This window comes from Podarcis pityusensis, assembly GCF_964106645.2.
Source record: "Podarcis pityusensis genome assembly, chromosome: 6".
Lineage (NCBI taxonomy): Eukaryota > Metazoa > Chordata > Lepidosauria > Squamata > Lacertidae > Podarcis > Podarcis pityusensis.
The window spans coordinates 13,385,354-13,406,919 of record NC_138030.1 but is presented as its reverse complement, the minus strand read 5'-3'; the positions used below and the strand labels follow the sequence as shown (position 1 = coordinate 13,406,919).

The window sequence follows — 21,566 nt, the reverse complement described above, 5'->3', positions numbered from 1 at the left end:
AGCCTTGTGTCCGCCCCGGGAGGTGTTGGGGCGAGGCTCGGCGTGAGGCGCCCTTTGGGCGGGGGGATTCCCGGGGGGGGGGGAGGCCTCAGGAAAGGTGACCCTCAGCAAGACTAGGGTGGGGGTGGGGGGTCAGGGTCCCCATGAGGGGAAGCAAAGGGGGCTCCTCGGAAATTTTCAGGTGCCCCGAGGAAACCGAGTGAGGGGCTTGGAGTCCCGGGAGCGTTTCCAGCTCTCCGCCCCCCGCAGGATTTTGAATGGGCTCCGTCCTGAGGGGAAGCTAGGAGAGGGTCGGAGTTGGGATCGGGGCCCCTGAGAAGCCTATAGGGCCCAGTGGATAGGCCCCCCCCCCCGGGTGTGCGCGTGGTGTTTTCCCCCCAGGGGGGTTTAGAAAGCCATGGCCACCCGGCGTTTAACAGACGCCTTCTTGTTGTTGCGGAACAACGCGATCCAAAGCCGGCAGCTGCTGGCCGAGCAAGTGAGTAGTTACGGCTCCTCCAGCCCTCTGACTTCACGTAGCATGGCTGCTGCGGTGAGTCTCCCTTCGTCCTACTGTATCCCACATTTCGCTGTTTCTTAAGTGCCAGCTGCGTTGTAGGGCTGTCAGGCGGCAAGCATGCCATCCTTGTGTCTTCTTTCCCCCTTTCCTCAACCTCTCTACTTGCCTGTATCCTCTATATGTATATAAAGAAATGTGTTTGCTCCAATAGGTGTTTGCTCCCCCGCTCCCAGTTCAATGTCCACTGTTAGGATTTACATGCATTGAGGGGCACCCTGGCTTTTAAGGAACTACCCTGTTCCGAAACTGATGTGCTTGCATTAAAAACAGCTGTTGTAGCAAAGGGAGTTTTCTAATGGTAGGTCGGTTAACACCTTGCAAGCAGAAAAACTAGGTTTGCTCCCAGTGTATGTTCAGCAAGGAACTGCTAGTCAATTTTTATTGTGCTTTTAGACGCAGAAGTGAATGTTTTTCTTTCCCTGTTTTCCTGTCAAATTGCAGACTTGGAACATGTCTGATTTTACTTAAGTCATCTTTAAGAGTTTTGAAAGCTTCATATGGGATTATTTCACATGGCAGCCTCCAATTTCTTTTGTCTTGCTAATGTTCTTGGAAGATGTCCAGTTGAATAATTTTTATTTTGTCCTGGGCACACATAGAATTCCCCGACATTTGACCCAGCCAACCAAGTTCTGGGCATCCAATTCTGCAGTGTTCCCCTTGAGTACTGTACATTATTTTTCTCATAATAAGGAGTATGGCAATCATTCACTTATGGGGGGAAATAAAGTTGTGCACTTGGATACTCTGCTGGGATTCCCGTTCTGTGTCTCAGCTATTTTTGTTCCATGGAAATCTAGGAGCATCAACAATTAAGCCAGCCCCTTTCTGCAGTCCCTCCTTCTGCAAAGTACTGCCTGAATTGTTTCTTGTCACTTGAACTGATTTAGATAGATAAATGTGGCAATTAAAAGTGGGTGTAGCCTTGAATCTCCCAATACATGCCTGTGCTTTCTTTTGATCTGCTGAGTGTTCTTGAGCAAGTTACTCTGGTTCAATGTCCTGTTCTGTTAAAGGGGAAAGAGTATCCTTGCTGTTTTTCTAAAGCACTCTGAAGTTGAACAGACAACCTATTAAAAAAACCAATTGCTATAATATATCCCAATATCCATTTCTTTCTTTTTTGGTCAACTTTCCCTTCTCCATCTTTATGTTACAATTAATTTGGTAAAATGTGATAGGAAGATATTCCTAGATGCCAGAATAAAATCATTTATTTTAGTCTGAATCAAATCTTTAGGCACCAACTTGGTGCTGAAATTAGGATAGGTTAGGGATTTTGCTCCTCATAAGTACACATGCCACTATAATGTCTGTCTGTCTGTCTGTCTGTCTTTTCTTTCCCTCTGTGTGTGTGTTTTAATATCTGTCACCTCTCTGTCGATTGATTTTGCTTACTTTTCAGCTTACTGCTACAGTATTATGCTTCATTATTACACCACTACGATTCCGTTCATAAAACATTAAATCGTTGCCCTCTCCTCTTTCCCCCAATTGTATTCTCCTTTAGTGAGTGAAAAATAAGCTTAATTTACACTGATCTCTGAGGCACCAGTGCAAGGAACAATATCTTGTATTGTTCTGTTTTGTGCTATGCAACTGCTGAGTGTTGAACTGGTGTGCAAGTGTTTCTCTACACGTTGAAAATTAGTTGAAAACTGCATGCAGGTTCTATGTTGTTAGACTGTTGCCTAGTTACAGTGCAGTCCTTCCTATGCATGCCCACTCAAAAGTAAGTCCCAGTGAGTTCAGTGGGGCTTGCTCCCAGGAAAGTGGGTATAGGATTGCAGTCATAGTTTTTTGTTGTCCTCCAGCTCTGTTTTTGTTAGGCCAGAGATAAAATGTATCCTCATGCTAGAAATGTGTTTAAAAGAAAACACCAGTACTGTAATTTATACCTTTAAACAATACTTTGAAGTACAGGCAAATTGACATCTTACCAGCTGATTTGCACAAAATTATATAGGCTTCTTCAGACATTTAGAGACTCTTGTAATTTAAAAGAAAGTGTCTATTGTGGGTTTGGATAGATAATAAAAGATCCTAATTACCATTTCCCTGGTGATCAAGTACTTTTGTGTACATAACTGCTATGTTATACCACATGGGAATGGTTTATTTTGAAGGCTGTATGTTAGAATGGGGGGAAACTGCCTGATTCCTATATAATTTATTACAGCCAATGTAAAAAAAATTGATTAACTTGGTTATTACTAAATTCTTTTGGCAGCCCCTCTTAAGAGTTTTAAGCCCTCTTATAATGTCTCTTCCTTTCTACCTGAAGAAGAGACCCCCCCCCCCGCATTTTTGCAATGCACTTTGCCCAACTGGTCAGAATTGGACTCCTGCTCCTATCAGATCATGTTAATGTTGATTTGCATGCTGCTTTTTAAGCCAAAGGCTGGTAGCTGATAAGAGAAGAAAAACACATAATACAACAAAATAAAAGTCAATCAATATTAATGCTCGGTAGTTAAGGAGCTAGTAAATATATAACAGATGGAAGAATGGAACTCTGATGAAAAGGAATGAGAATAATCATTTGTTAAAAAGAGAGACGTAAGGGAGCCTTTTCAAAACCCGTTGGCTACTGCGAAGAAGCCCCTGTCCATGTACTCACCAAATTAACCTCAGATAATGGTGAGGCACAGAGACTTCTTGGAAGGTCTTAACAAGCATACAGTATCATAAGGAAGTAAGCATTCAGATAATCTGGGACTGGGATGAGCAATACAAACCTTTCTGTGGGGAATTTGGATTGAGCAGAGGTGCAGAAAGGTTAAGCATCCTGTCTCCTATTGAGACTCCATTTTAGTGCTCCATTTTAGGAGACCTTCATCCTCTTTGTTCTCACTTTTCCACGTTTAACCAGGGTGGCTGCAGTAGGTAGATTGCTATATGCCTCTCGTTTGACTGTCTACCGTGGGCAGCTGTGTCTCTCACAGGCATTACTGAAATCACATTATCTGAAAACTGTAAAATGTCTGTGGGGTCCAGGGCCCTTCTGAAAAAGGAGGAAGAATGAATGAACGAATGAACGAGCCACAAGCTAAGAGCCATATTGTATGGCATGTGGTCTGTTTCATTCACACTGGAGAAGAGATTGGAGTGGAGCAAGATCTACTTCCCATGTTATACATTTCCTATGTGAAAGCACATCTGTGTAGCATGGCATCCATAGATCATCATGTCTGACAATCACACTTGTGTGCATTTTGCACACACAGTGGAAGGAGCTGGCCAATCACAGCTTCCTTACATGTGTGCCTGTTGTCAAACTTGATGATCTACAGATGGGTTTCTACTTCTCGACACACATGTTTTCTGGGTAGCTTGTAAGTATCACTTCCCAACCTTGGGCCCCCAGGTGGTGTTCTACAATCCCTGTCATCTCTGACTGCTGGCTCTGCTGGCTAGGGATGATGGGATTTGTAGTCCAACAACATCTGGGGGCACAAGGTTGAGAAGGCTGCTCTAAAGAAAGAGGCAAATTGCTGGGTATTGGGGAAATACATGCACTTTTCAGCATGTGCCATTGTGGGATGCTGTAATAGAAGTTTCAAAGGCCGTTTTGTTCTCAGGGAGTTCAACACAGCATGCACATGAAAAGATCAAGTTATAGATACTTAAAAACTTGAGTCCAGATCCTGGAACATTTGCCATTGCTGTTTGAAATTGCATGTGGAATAATCACTATTAAAAACACAGTATGAAAGGTTTTCTTCTTTTAAAAAGACAGTCACTATTAATATGAATAAAATATCCCTGTATGAACAGTTCTTTAACTCTATGTTAAGCCAAGGGCTCAATTGACATTTCCATATTCCTTACTGTAAAATAAGCAGATTTTTTCTGGCTGGTAACCAACACAAACCAGATCAGTTGTGTTCTGTATTCATTTCCTATTTGATCCAGAAAATCCATCTATCTTTAAAAAGGCCTGCAGTAAATACATATTTTGCATTAATGCACTTTCTGTATGAATAGGCAGTTCTTCAGGCTTAAATTTCAACTCTTCCCATTCCATTGACTCAACTGTGTAAATACTTTGCTTTGTAACCAGCAACTTGTGAAATCAAATTTATACCATTTTAAATTATTATTTTTTTTCAATGGCAAAGGTCACATCTGGCAGGGTAGTTCCAATGTGCTTTACTTTGGCACTGCCCTGCCATTTCTTCCCAATTGTTTGTCCAGATTATAATTATAATTTCATGGGCATCTGCAGTTTTAATTCTGCTTTGTAAAGTCTCAAGCTAATAATAGTAAGTAATAATAATAATAATAAGTAAGTGTCTGGTCAAATGCAGGTTCTTTCCAAAAGGGTAATAGAATAAAAATGGTTACTTAAGTATAAAAGAGCATCATATTTGCAAACTGTGTGCTAATGTGGGTAGAAAATAAATGTTGTTTTAGGCCCTGGTTCAAATAATGTCAAAGCCAGCTGTTGTTCCTTTGCTCAATTTGAACTAAGTAAGAGGAACTTACCACCTGTGGATGCACAGGAGGGGCAGGAAATGAGAGTTGGCCAGCGGATCGGATCCTTATCTCCCCAATCCATCACATTACCCAGCCGTCAATCACCTGATGTCACAGTGACATCAGTTGATAGGTGCTTGACGTCCCCCTTTTTTCAGGATTTCAGAGTGTCACACAGGACTCGCTTGATACAAAGCACTGAGTAGGGCTCTGAGCAAGGGGCTTGCAATACAGAAGAAGCCTGCCTGTCTCTTGTTGGTTATATTCCTAACAGAAATGCTCACCCTGCATTCTTTTCCTTTTGCAAATGCTGTTGTCTATTCCTGTTGTGAGTTTACAGTCGTACCTCGGAAGTCAAACAGAATCCGTTCTGGAAATCCGTTCGACTTCCAAAGCGCGGCTTCTGCAACTAATTGGAAGCCGCAGAAGCCCCATCGGACATTTGGCTTCCAAAAGAATGTTTGAAAACGGGAACACTCACTTCCAGTTTTCGATTGTTCGGGAGCTGGAACGTTCGACTCCCAAGGCACTCAGAAGCCGAGGTACGACTGTATATTTAAATCATTCTGAATAGCCAAACTAGGTGATATGACCAGCCTTTTAACCTGACTGTAACACTTTATTTCTAAAGCTAGACATGCTGACAAAAAATATATATGCAAAGATAAAAATCCCTGAGCAGGTGAGGAAGACGGAGCATAGCACTAAGCTGGAGATGCAGGGCGGCCTGTGTCAAATGTAAACTGAATTTTCCAGGTTGCAGCCAGTTTTGAAAGAACAGCTTATAGCCAAGCAATGTTCTGTGAATAATGCCTGTCTTTCTTGAATGGATTACCCACACATAATTTCTTGAGCCTCCTCTGTTCAGAAATCCAGTCTGAGCTCGGGGGATTTTTACATGCAAGGAGGCTGCATAGGCACAAGCCTGTTCATTGAAATGTTTCTCTGTGCATAATGCTCAGTGGGTTCCCTTCAGCTACCATCTCATGGCTGCTAAATGTTACCACTGCCATGCCCGGTAACCACAGTTTGCAATTAATTAATTTGGAATGTGTAGATACCCCCCAAACTCTCAGATTCTGTGAATTAGTTTAGAGTAGAATACATGACTGTCGTTACCGATCGCAGTTTGCACTGGATCTGGGTTCTAACCTGCGTTTAATTTTTATTTACTTTTTTTTTAAAAAAGCTAGTTATGTAAGGTTTTAAAAATGTGTATTTTTTTGCAGATCAAGAAAATTGATTTGAAATGATTTGAAAAGGGGAAATATGGACCTATCCACAAAGCTAAATGCTAGTCCACTTAAAAGCTGAAACTGCTTTTAGAAGACTGTTTTGTTGCATTGATAAACTGGCAATGTTGATCAATAAAATTCCTTTGTTTCTTCAACTGACTGTACCCTGTGCTCTGTCCTGTTCTTTTGTTTCCCTCTCTTACACTTTTGCTGTCCCTATATGGATGGGGCTGATGGGACCTACAATCCACCACAGGAGCTGGATGAGGTATAGTCCACTTTGTCTAATGCTGCTCTTCTTTCATGGAAAATGTCAAAGGAAGTTGCCTTATACCAGTCTAGCTGGGGGGCTATCAGAGCTCGGTTACTGTAGGGCAGCATGAAAGGCTGCTTTGGTAGTGGGGTGTATCTTTGAGGCTTTGCAGCTAGCTTGCATGCTTTACTTCCATATAACTGAAATCATTCCCCCCCCCCCCATGAATGCTGAGGTGGTCAAGCCTACATTCATAGTTAGATTGAATATGGAGAGGAGAGGAGAAAACCCATTGAGTCACAACACCCCCCCCCCACAAAAACCCCCAGGCACAAATTCACCATAACACTTGACTAATACGATGAACTGGGCTGCTTTTGGGTCAGATTTGAAGTTGTGATAGGTTTCAAACATAAATTGCCACCGCAGATAGAAAATATCTTGATCATCATATCAAGAAACTTCTAAGGCCAATGGGGGGGGGGAGCTGACCGAGGTTCACTCAGTACATCTTAGGCTGCAACTCTAAGCACATTTTCTATTAAGTTATTATAATAATATCACTAAATTATTATTTATATGCCTCCCATTTGACTGGGTTGCCCCATTGGACTTAGTAGGACTTGCTTAGGATGGCACAGATAGTCAAATCTATTCTGTTTGTTTCACATCTCTGTCCTGTCAGTGGTCAGGGTTTGCTTGCATTTTCTCCTTTCAACAGCTCAGTGGGGTACCTTAGGCTGAAAGAAAGTGACTCACTCGCTCAAGGTCACCCGGTTTGCTTCATGGATGGGTTTGGAATTAAATTTCCATCTCTGTCTCGACACTTTAGCCAAAGGATAGGGAGCCTGTGACCCTCCAGGTGTTGTTGGGCTGCTAGCAGCCAGCAGCTCCATCCACCATGGTAAATGGCCATGGCTGATGAAAGTTGTGGTCCAAAATAACACCTGGAGGACTGCATGCACCCCAGACCTGTTCTGGCCACTGTACAACACTGTGTTTGTAAAGACCCTGCGCGTGTGCTTTGTCATTTGTTTAGTTAAAAATCCTACATAGAATCATAGAATTGTAGAGTTGGAAGGGACCCTGAGAATCATCTAGTCCAATGCAGGAATATGCAGCTGTCACCTATACTGCTTTTCAGGCAAGCCTCACAAAGCAGTTTACATTATACTGTTGGGGAACAATAAGCACAATTTAAAACACTGTAAATGAAGCAGCAAAAACCATTTACAAGGAAAATAAGCATTTTGAAAGCTGGATCTAGCAGGGTTTTGGGAGGGAGAGGCTGCCTCAGCCAGAATACCAAGAGTGAGATAATGGGCTGAGTTCCAAGGTTTGTTGTTTTCTTTGCCTTCTCTCTTGCTATTATTTTCAAGAAAGGACAATGTACTATAGCACCCAAATACGTTATATCAAAGATCCTTTAAGGCCCAAGGATGTGGGAAACGGGTTTTCTAGGTGTTGGTTTTGCTGCAGGGGAAGAAATAGCATGTGCAGAAGGGTGATGCCTGCACTGTCCCAGGATGTTTTCCATAAGCATGCGGATCTGCCCCATGGCCTGAGATTCAGCACAACCCAGTCAGAAAACTGTCAACTGCTCCCTTCACCTCCCAGAGATTATACAACTAGCTGCGGTGCTTCCATTTTGAGATGGGAGCCCTGGCGACCTCTGGGCAGAACTAACTCATTGTTACTGGCCTCTTTGCAATGCTTTCTCTCCCTACCCACCTCCCCAAAGGTAAGTGGAAATATTATTGAGATTAAAGAAAGAAATCCAGGTAAAGATTCACCAGGGGTTGGGAGCTGCAGACATGCTTGTTCAGGTGTTCACATTTAAATATGTGAAGGGGGAAACAAAATAGCACAGGTAGTACCAAGTGTGCCTGAGACTTGACTTGTACATTATTATCTTAGGCTTAGAGCGTTCATTCTTTCTTTGACCCCTCTTCCCAGTGGAGCTCTCAGTCCATTCTTCCATGCAGAGTCACAGCTGCTCGGCTTAAGCATTTTTCTAGGATTGAAGCCATCTCTTCCCTTGTGAAAGGGTAATGTAGAGTAGAAATCACCCCTGTTCCCCAGCATTCCCTTCATGGTTTCTAAAAGTACAGCATGCGAACAAGGTTTAAAAATAATGTCCAATTGGTGTTTTCATTTGGGAATGAAAGAAATTCGGAGTCTAGTTTTTGTACAACATCTCTTAAGTTTTAAGTCTGTAAATTGGAAGACACAAGTCTCACTTGCATTAAAGCTAATGGTGGTGTTGTGAGCTGTGAACTGCACACAGTATCTGCGTTTTGTGAAATCGCTTTCAGCAGCTGAGTTCTGTGAAAATGTTTCCTAGACTCCCCTCCCACCAAAATGAGATGTTTCTAATTTACAGTTTTAAAGTGATATGTCGAGCACCATATTTGCTTGAGGATATCTTAATCCGGCACTTCCTTTAATTTTAAAAGCAGAATTCCCCATCTTTTGTATAGCTTCCTGAAGGAACAATGCCTTTCCATTTGTTGCTTTGCCAGGAGCGACCTACAGCCAGCCATGCCTAGCGAGAGGAAGTAGACAGGATTTAGCTGGAAAGGCAGTGCCTCAGAATTATATCGCAGAGACGGATAGTGAAGTTCTGTTCTTAGGCCTGTTGCTTCTTTAGCAGCTTAAGGTAGGGATTTCCTCTCTCCCTCTGCTTCAATTTCCTCCACTATGACTATTTACTGAGGGGACAGAGAATTGGACTTCAGGCCTGCACCATCTCGAAGGCTTGAGGTGGGTTACAAAATGCGCAAATTAGATCAAACGCATACTTAAAATTCTTGGCTTTAGCCAGGCTAGGTAGAACAATGTAGGCAACACTTACAAAACATCTTTGATTTGGGGTGGGGAAGGGTGTCCTTAAACTTTGGGGCTGCTTACAAGACAGAGCTGCCAGGACTGCGTGGCCCACTGGGCATATCCAAGCAAACCCTCTGCCCACGATTAGAGAGCTGCATATCTTTAGAATGAGGACATAACATCTTTGAAAAGAAAACACCAAGACCAAGCTTTCCTTTTAGTAGCTCCCAGTCTTGGGAGCCCAGGAAGCTGCGTCAGACGGCTGGTCCATCCAGCTCAGTATGATCTCTGTCTAGGATAGCAGCTGTCTAGGAGAGCAGACCAGGTGCTTTCCCAGATCTACCTGGAAATCAAACCTGGGGCCTTCAAGGAACACAAAGCAGATGCTCCAACTACTGAGATACCAGCCCTTCCCCATGGCAGCCCTTCAGAACCTTATTGAATGTGTTAAGCTTGCATTCCTTTATTACAGAGTACCTATGTATAACCAGGAAGGTGGTACTTAAAAAGAAAACCCAAATCCTTTTTATTTTCATTGGTTTTGCTTCAGTAGCCCTTTGTGGCATTAAACTGACAATAGGTGGCCAAGAGTGGATGTTGGTTAGTTGGTGGGACAAGCCTTTCCACCCTTTGAATGCTGTTTCCTCTTTGTCCCATTCTCCTGCCCACCCGCAACTTTTGATTTGGGTAGATCTTTTATATATATATATTTAAAAAGTTGGCTTAGTTTTATGCAGGGTCCTTTACTCAGGAAGGGTAATGTATTGACTGTTTGGGAGCTGATAAGTTGCAAAAGCTATGAATGCGATGGCTGGCTCATAAGAGGTTTAAATGTTTTAAGTACCCGTACAGAGCCAGAATCCTTACTGTAAAGTGGTAGGTTTTCACTGTAACGTCGGAGAACCCTTTCCACACCAATTTGTCTACTGAGAAACCTTTTGCTTGCCTCTGTTAACTGCAGAGGAACAGTTCAGGGGAAAAGGAATATGTCTGAGGTGCACACTTGGTTCATAAAAATGCTGGCCAGGGCTTTTAGGCCTTGCATGAATGGAGAACGTGTCCAAAAACACACCCAGCTTTTCTCTGTAAATCTGAACTGCAGGGGAATGATCAGTAATGACGGGCAAGGTGGCCAGGGAAGCTTTCTCTGCCATAGCTGGCTTTCTTCTTGGAGAACCACTGCTAAGAGTTCAAGAAGCCTGCGAGTTCCCAGAAACACCTTTGCCTAAAGTCAAGGTATCTTGGCCTTTTACTCTGGGTTGTACTCTGATAAACTAACCATTCTTTGTATACTTTCAACAGCTTGCAGATGACCGCATGGCACTGGTGTCGGGGATCAGTTTAGACCCTGAAGCAGCTATCTGTGTAACTAAGAGGCTACCTCCAAAATGGATTGATGGAGTGGAAGAAGTGAGTTTACATGCCATGGGTGCAACTTAACGTCTAGCTGTCTTTCTGGGAAAGCAGCAGTAAAACTTCTTAATATCTACTTGTTCATTTAATTTATGTATATATATATGTCTTCCATTGTTCTGGGCAAAATACAAAAGTTAGAAATCCACAGTTATTGAAAAGACATGGGGTGATGTTCAGTTAAATTTTACTTGGAGTAGACCCATTGAAAATTAATGTCCATGACTAAGTCGTTTCATTAATTTCAGTAGGTCTACTAGCTGAATACCACCCTTGAAGTAGGAACATATTGCAACCAGATTGTAAAATCACCAAATCAGCAGCAGTGATTCTTACTTCACATCATGAATGCTTAGCAAGGGAGGTGTGCTTTGTGTTGCCAGTGAGGAAGCCAGCAAAATGATTTTTTCCTTTCAAAAAAAGTACAAAAAAGTTTTGAACAAGTGGAGGCACTTGCTTTGCTTTCCCAAGATTCTCTCAGGGTCAGAGAACAACTTAAAACTATAGGCAATTGTACTACTAAAAGTTTTGGGGGAAACTTTGCCTCTGATAAAATACCATCAGGTGCCTGGTCTTGTAAGTAACAACAGGTAACTTACACAAGTTTACAGGCATACAAACAAGCTTAAAATTTAAAAGAGATTGGGAGGTTTTGTGTGCTAAAAAAACGCACCTAGCTGCTTTGCAGAAGACTGTCCTCTATATTGTGGCTTCCATTTCTTAGGGGCAGCAGATGTTGTCACCCCCTCAATATATCTTACGGCATTCTGTTTGCCTGGAACTTAATGGTAGTTGTTGAAAACTGTTTTACTAGTTCATCTGCATAGTCCTGCTCTGATTTCTGTTTCTAGATCTCAGAGTTGAGCTTGCTGGAAATTATTCTCTTGGATCTGAAAGCCTTGACCTCCTAATCCTAGAGGGGCTGGGGGCTGGCTTGGCTGTGGCTATCACACACAGAGAAGGAGATTGAGTTCAGGTTGGAATGGTGCAGTCATTTGACGATGAAGTAGGACTAGTTGTCACCAAATATAGCCCTTGACATCTCCTCTCTCTCACACACAAACACACTCACCCACCAATTATATGGAGGAGGAATGGTCTAAACCAGGGGTCAGCAACCTTTTTCAACTATGGGCCGATCCACTGTCCCTCAGACTATGTGGTGGGCTGGACTATATTTTTTTGGGGGGGGGAATGAACGAATTCCTATGCCCCACAAATAAGCCATGGATGCATTTTAAATAAAAGCACACATTCTACTCATGTAAAAACACCAGGCAGGCCCCACAAATAACCCAGAGATGCATTTTAAATAAAAGGACACATTCTACTCATGTAAAAACACGCTGATTCCCAGACCGTCTGCGAGCCGGATTTAGAAGGCCTTAGGTTACCTACCCCTAGTCTAAACTCAAGCCAGACTTGCTTTCCTCTAGTCATTGAATTGAAGCATCATGTCTGAAAGGTTGCTAAGATAATGCTTGTGTGTACAAGGCAAAAATGGAGTGATTTCTCTATGGATAGCAACTATGATTTTGCTTAATCATGGTCCCATCATTTATCTGCTGTTGTTCAGAACCATACTAAATTTGCCCTAATTTTTATTGCTCTTTTAGATCCGGTATGAGGTCTCCAGGATAAAACAGAAGATGAAAGAATTAGCCAGTCTGCATGACAAGCATTTAAACAGGCCAACTCTGGATGACAGCAGTGAAGAAGAGCACGCAATAGAAATAACTACCCAAGAAATTACACAGGTGCCCATGAGGGGGTTTCTCTTTTCATAAATGAGTCTCGGTGTCTTTTTCAGTTCTTGTGCTAGTGTTTTCATTTTTCGATCAGCCAGTGACTGAAATTGCTACTGCAGCTCAGAGGCTAGTTTGCTTTATTTGTTAAATTTATTTGTTATGTTTACCTTCCTTGAAATAGTTTCATTGAGCTCTTGAAGTGGGTTATGAGTGGCTTTGGTTTGCCCTGGGCAAGATAAAGCAACTGACAAATTTAATCAATCAAATCTTTCTTGCTTAGGGAAATTAGCAAAAAGCTGTACAGCAACTGCAGTTAAAATATTTATTTGCACAAAGCACCTAAGTGGTTACTGCACTATGATAAGTTTATCGTGTGGCAAATAGTGATCTGAGTTCACCTGTTGTTCCTCCTGCCTGAGATCTGCAGAGAAGGCTTTATGCTCCTCTGAGCCATTAATTGCTTAGGTGAAAGAGAACAAGGTCTCTTTTCAATCCGGCCATCCCTTTATGGAATTTACGTTTAAGGAAGCTTTCTTTCCAACCTGTTCTCTGGTTGGTTCTTGTCAGTTTGCAAAGAGATTTCTGCTCTGGAAATCCGTTCCTAATATTGAGCTGGTTCTGATGATTGACTTTGTTGTTTCTAGTTTTTGTGATCTGTTATTGCTGCTCGCCGTTTGCATGGGTTTAATGGCTTTGGAAGGTCTGGGCGAGTAATGTTTTTATACAGGAGTTTGATATGGTGATCTTGTTTTGTTTTGAGTAACTTTTTGTGGAGAAGGCACCTGATAAATGCCCCAAAGAGAGGCAAGCAACTTCAAGAGAACCAAACAGATTGGTTCTCTTTGATTTAGGCAGACATTCCCAGCCACTTCATTTCCACCATTGTACAATGGGAATAAGCAGGGACTTAGCACACACAATTTACTGTAAGGATAGATTAGGTCTAGGCATTAAAATATTTGCACAATTCATACAACTCTGTAAGTGATAGCTGAATAATAATATTTCAGTTAGAATGCTAATTTCTTAATTGTGTTTTTTTTTAAGAATTGTGCAAATGGAAGGGCTCTTCTACTACTAGAAATTTCTTCTCTTCTGTCTCCCCCCACAAGTTGTTCCACAGGTGTCAACGAGCAGTCCAGACGTTACACAGCAAGTCTCGAAGCTGCACAGACCAAGAGCGGCAGCTTCTGAAGAACGTTGTGTCTTCTTTAGCGCAGTCCCTTCAGGACCTGTCTACCAGCTTTAGGCACGGGCAGTCTGACTATCTCAAACGTAAGGAGCTTGTGCCATTTGCTTGCAGAGCACCCTCGATAGATGGTGTTAACAGTTTAACACTGGGCTAGATTAATTTTGCTCCGTTCCTACTAGGCGCTATGCTCATTAGGTAACTAGCACTAATAAGCCTGATTGGGTTGATTAGATTATGGCTATTTTCTTGGGGCTCTGGGAGGAAGCAGATGAGAAATATTTATTTACCGTATTTTTCGCCCTATAGGATGCACTTTTTCCCCTCCAAAAATGAAGGGGAAATGTGTGTGCGTCCTATGGGGCGAATGCAGGCTCCTTGGCTTCAGCGATAGCAACGCGAAGCCTCCAAAGCCTGCGCTCCGGAGGCTTCGCGTTGCTTCCGCTGAAGCCAGGAGAGTCTGCTCTTTGAGGCTGGCAGTGGGGGAAAGCAGCACTTCCCCCATCGCCAGCCCCAGAGGATGGGGGGGCACAATCTGGGTCGAAAAAGTCCCTTCTCGCTCCTGGGGGCTTTTGCGGGAGATGGGGGAATTCCCCCACCTCCCGTAAAAGCAGGCAAAAGCCGTGCGCTCTTTAAAGGGGCTGTGAGGCTTCTGCTGGCTTTTCTACGAGGTGGGGGGAATTCCCCCACCTCGTAGAAAAGCCCGTAGGAGCCGCGCAGCCTTTAAAGAGCGTGCTGCTCTTGGGGGCTTTTCCCCAAGGAGGGAGAAGGGACTGACTGGCCGTTTCAGTCCCTTCTCCCTCCTGGTCGAAAAGCCCGCAGGGTATTCCCCCACCTCCCGCAAAAGCAGGGAGATGGTCTTGGAGTAGCTCACAGGCTGCGTGCAGCCTGTCCGCTGCTTCCAGAGCTGCGGGGGGGGGGGAATAATATTTTTTTCCTTGATTTCTCCCCCCTGAAAACTAGGTGCGTCCTATAGGGCGAAAAATACGGTATTTGTAAAACACAGTCGCCACTTCTGTTTCAGTTTTGGGGAACGGGGACGGGTAATTTCTCAACTTACCAAAGTTTGCATTTGTTAAGCAGTGCTGAGTACGCTTTAATAAATGCTTCATTTATAGTCACGGGTTTTTTTTCTTGCTCCTGCAGGTATGAAGAATCGAGAAGAAAGATCCAAACATTTCTTTGACACTTCAGTTCCCCTTATGGATGATGGTGAGGACACAACACTATACGATCGGGTAAGTGCAGGAACTGTTAAAGATGAATAATGATTGTATTTGAAAAGGCCGTATTTTAATTTTCATCCAGTTGTTTCTAAAAACAAATGAATGGCAATCCGATATCTGTTTGGCAGTTGATCTTTCTGTGTGTCCCTGACTTTGGTGGTGGGGAAAGAGATTTAAGTTAATGAGTTGCCATTTGTAACAACCAGGCCATCCTAGTATAGCAGGTGTTGCTGTACTACACCTCCCATCAGCCCCAGGGAACTGAGATCATTTGCCAGCCTTTCTGCCAAAGGTTCTGAGAGGGGAAAATGTGCTTGCTCTGGATTTTTAAACCACTGTGTTTCTACTGGTTTCTTAGTCGGGACCCACGAGTGAGTCACACCTGGGCCAGAGCGGGGCTGCCCCAATATCACCATTGCAATTTTATTTATTTATTTATTTTAAGAAAAAGAGAGAGAATGGACGTGTATGGTTTTTTTAAAAAAAAAGTTTGGTAATATGTTGTAGGTTGGGGTCAAAAGAGAATAAGAATTAGTTGAAGACGACTGAGTTAGATTAGATATCACGTCCCCCCTCTTGCTTTTGGTATTTGTAAAATTGTGGGATATTAGCAACTATTTACACTCAATATCTTTTCTTTTATTTTTTAATAAGGGTTTTACAGATGACCAGCTAGTATTAGTGGAACAAAACACAGTGTTGGTGGAAGAACGGGAGCGAGAAATCCGACAAATTGTACAGTCCATTTCTGATCTCAATGAAATTTTTAGGGACTTGGGATCCATGATAGTGGAACAGGTATGTGTCTCTAAGATTCTGGTATGTTACTTGCGTCATATGACGCTCCCTTGCATGGAAGCTCCTTCCCTGCCCATAGATGTGCACAGAGCAACAGGTGTATTTTTCTATAGAGGAGGAGACAGTGCCACTCTGTGTAATGACATACTTTCCTAAATACCTGCAGCACAAGCTTTATTGTGATGAAAACAGAAAGTTTAAATATTATGGCCCAACCAAAATTTTGCCAGCCACATCCTTTGATTTCTTGTACAATATCCCTTTAATAATGAGCGTGCGTTCCTCTTTTCAGGGTACAGTTCTGGATAGGATTGACTACAATGTTGAACAATCATGTGTTAAAACAGAAGAAGGGTTGAAACAGCTACATAAGGTAAGGACAAAGTGTCTTCCAATCTCCGTCAGTACTGATTCTGTCTAGGAACAGCCATGAAAGACCAGGAAGAAGCTTGAGGCAAGGGGTCTCTCTCTATGGCAGTCTGTTTTTCATGGGGTTTCAACAGGTAGTTTAGACGAACAGGATGCAATCAGCTTAAAGTGAGTGATATTGGACAGTGATTTCACAGCTGGCTCCTGGCCACAACTGAACACGTAGCTTTCAGATGCTGGCAACGTAGCAAGCTGGTTCGCATGTCACATCAAACCATACTTGGTAACAAACTATGGCTTAATGTCTCTTAAGCAGAGACATCACCTTGCCAACAAAGGTCCGTATAGTAAAAGCTATGGTTTTCCCAGTAGTGATGTATGGAAGTGAGAGCTGGACCATAAAGAAGGCTGATCGCCGAAGAATTGATGCTTTTGAAATATGGTGCTGGAAGAGACTCTTGAGAGTCCCATGGACTGCAAGAAGATCAAACCTCTCCATTCTGAAGGAAATCAGCCCTGAGTGCTCACTGGAAGGACAGATTCTGAAGCTGAGGCTCCAATACTTTGGCCACCACGTGAGAGGAGAAGACTCCCTGGAAAAGACCCTGATGTTGGGAAAGATGGAGGGCACAAGGAGAAGGGGACGACAGAGGATGAGATGGTTGGACAGTGTTCTCAAAGCTACCAGCATGAGTTTGACCAAACTACGGGAGGCAGGAGAAGGGGACGACAGAGGATGAGATGGTTGGACAGTGTTCTCAAAGCTACCAGCATGAGTTTGACCAAACTACGGGAGGCAGTGGAAGACAGGAGTGCCTGGCGTGCTTTGGTCCAGGGGGTCACGAAGAGTCGGACACGACTAAACGACTAAACAACAAAAACAACAACATGGCTTAATGTGAATACTTGTGCATACTGCTGAAAAGTTCTCATTTCTCTCCTCCTGTGTTCCTGCTGCCACTGTGCCTACAGGGAAATGAGCCCAGGGTCTGAATCTGGGCTTGTAGCTTATTTTCTTCAAGCAAACAAGAAGTAATAAGTGGAGAACTTTGAGCCTGTGTCCAGACATCACAACAAGCCAGGGCTGTGGGTTGTTTCCTGGCATTAAGGGAGGAACGCAGCAACATTAAACCATGGTTGGTTTTAAGCTATGGCTTAATGTAATAATAATAATAATAATAATAATAATTTATTATTTGTACCCCGCCCATCTGGCTGGGTTTCCCCAGCCACTCTGGGCGGCTTCCATAGAAACAAAAAATACAGTAAAATATCACAGATTAAAAACTTCCCTGAACAGGGCTGCCTTAAGATGTCTTCTAAATGTCAGGTAGTTATTTATCGCTTTGACATCTGATGGGAGGGCGTTCCACAGGGTGGGCGCCACTACCAAGAAGGCCCTCTGCCTGGTTCCCTGTAGCTTTGCTTCTCGCAATGAGGGAACCGCCAGAAGGCCCTCGGCGCTGGACCTCAGCGTCCGGGCAGAACGATGGGGGTGGAGACGCTCCTTCAGGTATACTGGGCCGAGGCCGTTTAGGGCTTTAAAGGTCAACACCAGCACTTTCAATTGTGCTCGGAAACGTACTGGGAGCCAATGTAGGTCACCAGTCTAGCTGCCGCATTCTGGATTAGTTGTAGTTTCCGAGTCACCTTCAAAGGTAGCCGCACGTAGAGCGCATTGCAGTAGTCCAAGCGGGAGATCACTAGAGCATGCACCACTCTGGTGAGACAGTCCACGGGCAGGTAGGGTCTCAGACTGCGTACCAGGTGGAGTTGGTAGACAGCTGCCCTGGATACAGAATTGACCTGCGCCTCCATGGACAGCTGTGAGTCCAAAATGACTCCCAGGCTGCGCACCTGGTCCTTCAGGGGCACAGTTACCCTATTCAGGACCAGGGAGTCCTCCACACCAGCCCACCCCCTGTCCCCCAAAAACAATACTTCTGTCTTGTCAGGATTCAACTTCAATCCATTAGCCGCCATCCATGCTCCAACCGCCTCCAGGCACTCACACAGGACCTTCACCGCCTTCACTGGTTCTGATTTGAAAGAGAGGTAGAGCTGGGTATCATCTGCATATTGATGGACACCCAGTCCAAATCCCCTGATGATCTCTCCCAGCGGCTTCATATAGATGTTAAAAAGCATGGGGGAGAGGACGGAACCCTGAGGCACCCCACAAGTGAGGGCCCAGGGGTCTGAACACTCATCCCCCACCACCACTTTCTGAACACAGCCCAGGAGGAAGGAGCAAAACCACTGTATAACAGTGCCCCCAGCTGTAACATATCAGTCAGTCCTGCAAGTTAAGTTACGACTTTTAGATAGCGCTTACACCACCTGCATCTCTTGAGGAAGCCTTTTTTGCAAAATGGATCCTCTCTCCGTTTATTTACTTTTGTCAGCTTGAATTGTCTCAGCCTGAGCTAGGCGTGTTGCAAGGATAAACATGGAGTAACCATCGTGTAGGTTGCGCTGGGATCAAATAGTGGAGTGAAAAATGTGGTCAATCAGACCTGGGATGCAAACTTCACTATATAATCAGAATATATTTAGGCTGCAATCCCATGCATGCTTACCCAGAAGTAAGTCCCACTGAAGCAAAAACCAAAAAAAGCCTTCTTTCCTTATAACACAGTTCTTGTATAATAAAACATGTCAAGTCAACGTAAAATCTGAGTAGGACCATGTTGTAAAGTCAGCAAGATAGTGACTGTTAGGTAAAACTGCCAGGTTTGTTTGTTCTTCAGTATGTACATCTCGCTAGCATGAGTTACAGATGATACATTTGAGTGATGGCTTACATTACCCCTGATGCTGAAAGCAAGTTCGAAATAATTGCAGTATCTACATGGAGGAATCTACATTAAATTTGCTCTGTTGGTTTTGTTTTTTTTCAGGGTCAGTGCACTGAATTCTCTTTTCTTTTATCCACAGGCTGAGCAATACCAAAAGAAGAATCGGAAGATGCTTGTCATTGTCATTTTGTTTGTAATAGTAGTTGTCCTTATCATTGTTCTCATTGCTGTCAAATTTCGCTAGGTAGCACTCCTGTGATGCTTTCCTTTCTCTGTGTTTGTACGTTTTGGGAGGTGGGGGTGTTGTGCTTTTCCTCCCCCCCGCCTTTTCTTTCTTTTTTTCTTTTTTTCTTACTGATACAAGTGGTTGAGCCTCTCACTCTGGAAAGCTGCCTTTTGAATGAATGTAGAAGCCCTAGTGGTGCAAGGTCTGTGCAATGTTTCTGGAAACAAAAACCCTGTTTTACATGCTAAATGACTGCGCAGGTAGTGGTTTGCAAAAATGCGGGCAAAAATTATTGGGAATTTTGAGAAATGCTCTCAAACTAGGCATCTGGTTATTTATCCAGGATTTAGAAGACTTAAAATGCATCTTTAAAATTAAGTTGCGGACTGAAATGTTTCAGAAAAGCATCATAATTTAGTTGTATCAAGAACCCAATAGTGTTGTTTGCCAACATTTATGTTACGGTTAATCTTAGGTTTTTGTGAGCTGCCTAGGTTTCTTTTTGGACACAATACCAAAAACTATGGGTTGGTGGTAAAACTGCCTTAAACATAAAAAGTGTTTGATTTTAACTAGTTTTCCTCCAGTTTTAAGACTTGTGTAGACTTAGTGGAAGTGAAACACTTTTTAAAACAGCAGATAATTCATATCATGTGACTTCATACCATTATTATTATTATTATTATTATTCCCTTGAGTGGTATTTAGCAGTGTAAATATAACACCCCAACCATAATGAGTGCTACAGAAATTTTAAATTATTTTCTTGGCTTCAAATAATCCAGAATGTCCTTCTTCTCTCCCTGCGTTGCCCTTGCCCTAAACTGATTTATGCACTGTTGTTGTTGTTCTACTACATATATTTTGGAATATTTGAATATTAAGGCCACAGCTGGAAGGAAATTTTTTGCTTTTCTCCTCCTCCTCTCCCCTGACCCCAAATCTTTATCCACTATCATGTGAGCATCGGTGGTGACAGCCTTCATCCCCTACTTCCAGATACTGAATTGGAAAAGGGATGGTGGTTTTTCAAACATGTAGCTTAAATCAGATGAAATAAGCTAACCGATGCATATATTGGAATCATGAATCTGAATAGAAGAACTTTTGTCCTCTGTCGGGCTGTGGAAAAGCCTCAAGAGAAACGGGGGTCAACAGCTGTGATTTAAAATGCTGGTTCCTCTATTGCAGATGGCAACTCTGCTAAGGGAGCATTTTTTAGCAGTTTTAACTGGATCCTAAAAGTGCTGGGCAATTTTAGGGGCCTTTGCTTCATTCCTTTGTTGTTGTTGTTTTTAAAAGATACCATTCCTTTTGTGAATAATTTATTTAAAGCTTGTGGGGTTGCATCTCTGCCAGTGTTTTGCAGTCACTGTGATCTTGTCCGTGCCCTCTGCACCTCACCTTTCCCCCAGCTTTTTGCACCACTCAGATTTCTTTGTAGAACGATGGAAACAATAAAGAGACTCTTGCCTTGATCCACACCAGGATTAAGCCTGCTGGTTAGAACAGAGGATAATGTCCCCCTAGGAATGGCTCCTGGAAAAAATTATCTGAAATGAAGAGGTGCGGCATATCAGTGTCGTGATCTCGTGCTGCTGCCTGTGTCAGTGGGGCTTGTCCCAGTGGATTGTGTTCAAGTCAGCACTTTCAGATCTCTCCTACTCGTACAGATCATCACATAGGGCTATAAAATGAGCCCAGTCTTAACGAGCTACATCTTCATGATGGGGCAGTATAATAACTATAGAGCATGCCACTGGTCGTGAATGGTGGCTGCTGTCAAGGCCTGTACTTCCTGCTTTTTGGACTATTCAATATATGACATGACACCACAAAACGCTGGGAACTAGAATTGCATCAGTGAATAGCTAGTTTGCCCACCTTGCAGAAACGTGTTGATGCTTTCATAGCTGGGTGTTGTTGCAACTGTACCAGACCTACTGCTTTAAAACCTCCCAAGGAGGAGAGCCCACCACCTCCCGAGGGAGACAGTTCCACTGTTGAACAGTTCTTACTGTTAAAAAATTCTTCATCATGTTGAGTAGGAATTCCCTTTCTTGTAACTTGAATCCATTGGTTCAGGTCCTACTCTCCAAAGCAGGAGAAAACAAGCTTGCTCCATCTTCCATGTGACAGCCCTTGAGATATTTGAAGATGGCTATCACATCTCCTCTTAGTCTCCTCTTCTCCAGGCTAAATATACCCAGCTCCTTCAACCATTCCTCATAAGGCTTGTTTTCCAGACCCTTGATCATCTTGGTCACCCTCCTATGCACACATTCCAGCTTATCCATATCCTTCCTAAATTGTGGTGTGCAGAATTGGACACAATATTCCAGGTTTGGTCTAACCAAGGCAGAATAGAGCTGTACTATGACTTCCCTTGCTCTGGACACTATACTTCTGTTGATGCAACCTGGAATAGCTTTTTTTTGCTGCTG

The 21,566-nt window shown here is 43.2% G+C and overlaps 1 protein-coding gene across 4 annotated transcripts; it reads left to right on the top strand.

Moving 5' to 3' along the window:
• Window positions 1-120: 120 nt before the first annotated feature.
• STX16 (syntaxin 16) lies at window positions 121-19,353 on the top strand. 4 transcript variants are annotated; one of them, XM_081011513.1, is made up of 9 exons: window positions 121-532; window positions 6,530-6,541; window positions 10,658-10,765; window positions 12,385-12,525; window positions 13,629-13,791; window positions 14,852-14,943; window positions 15,586-15,729; window positions 16,022-16,102; window positions 19,036-19,353. In XM_081011513.1, exons 1-9 carry the CDS (start codon window positions 398-400, stop codon window positions 19,138-19,140), a joined length of 981 nt encoding a protein of 326 aa, XP_080867639.1. In that variant the 5' UTR covers window positions 121-397; the 3' UTR covers window positions 19,141-19,353. The 4 variants fall into 4 exon arrangements, with proteins under 4 accessions (XP_080867639.1, XP_080867641.1, XP_080867640.1 ...); XM_081011515.1 differs by having other exon boundaries at window positions 122-478; XM_081011514.1 differs by lacking the exon at window positions 6,530-6,541 and having other exon boundaries at window positions 122-532.
• Window positions 19,354-21,566: the final 2,213 nt, after the last annotated feature.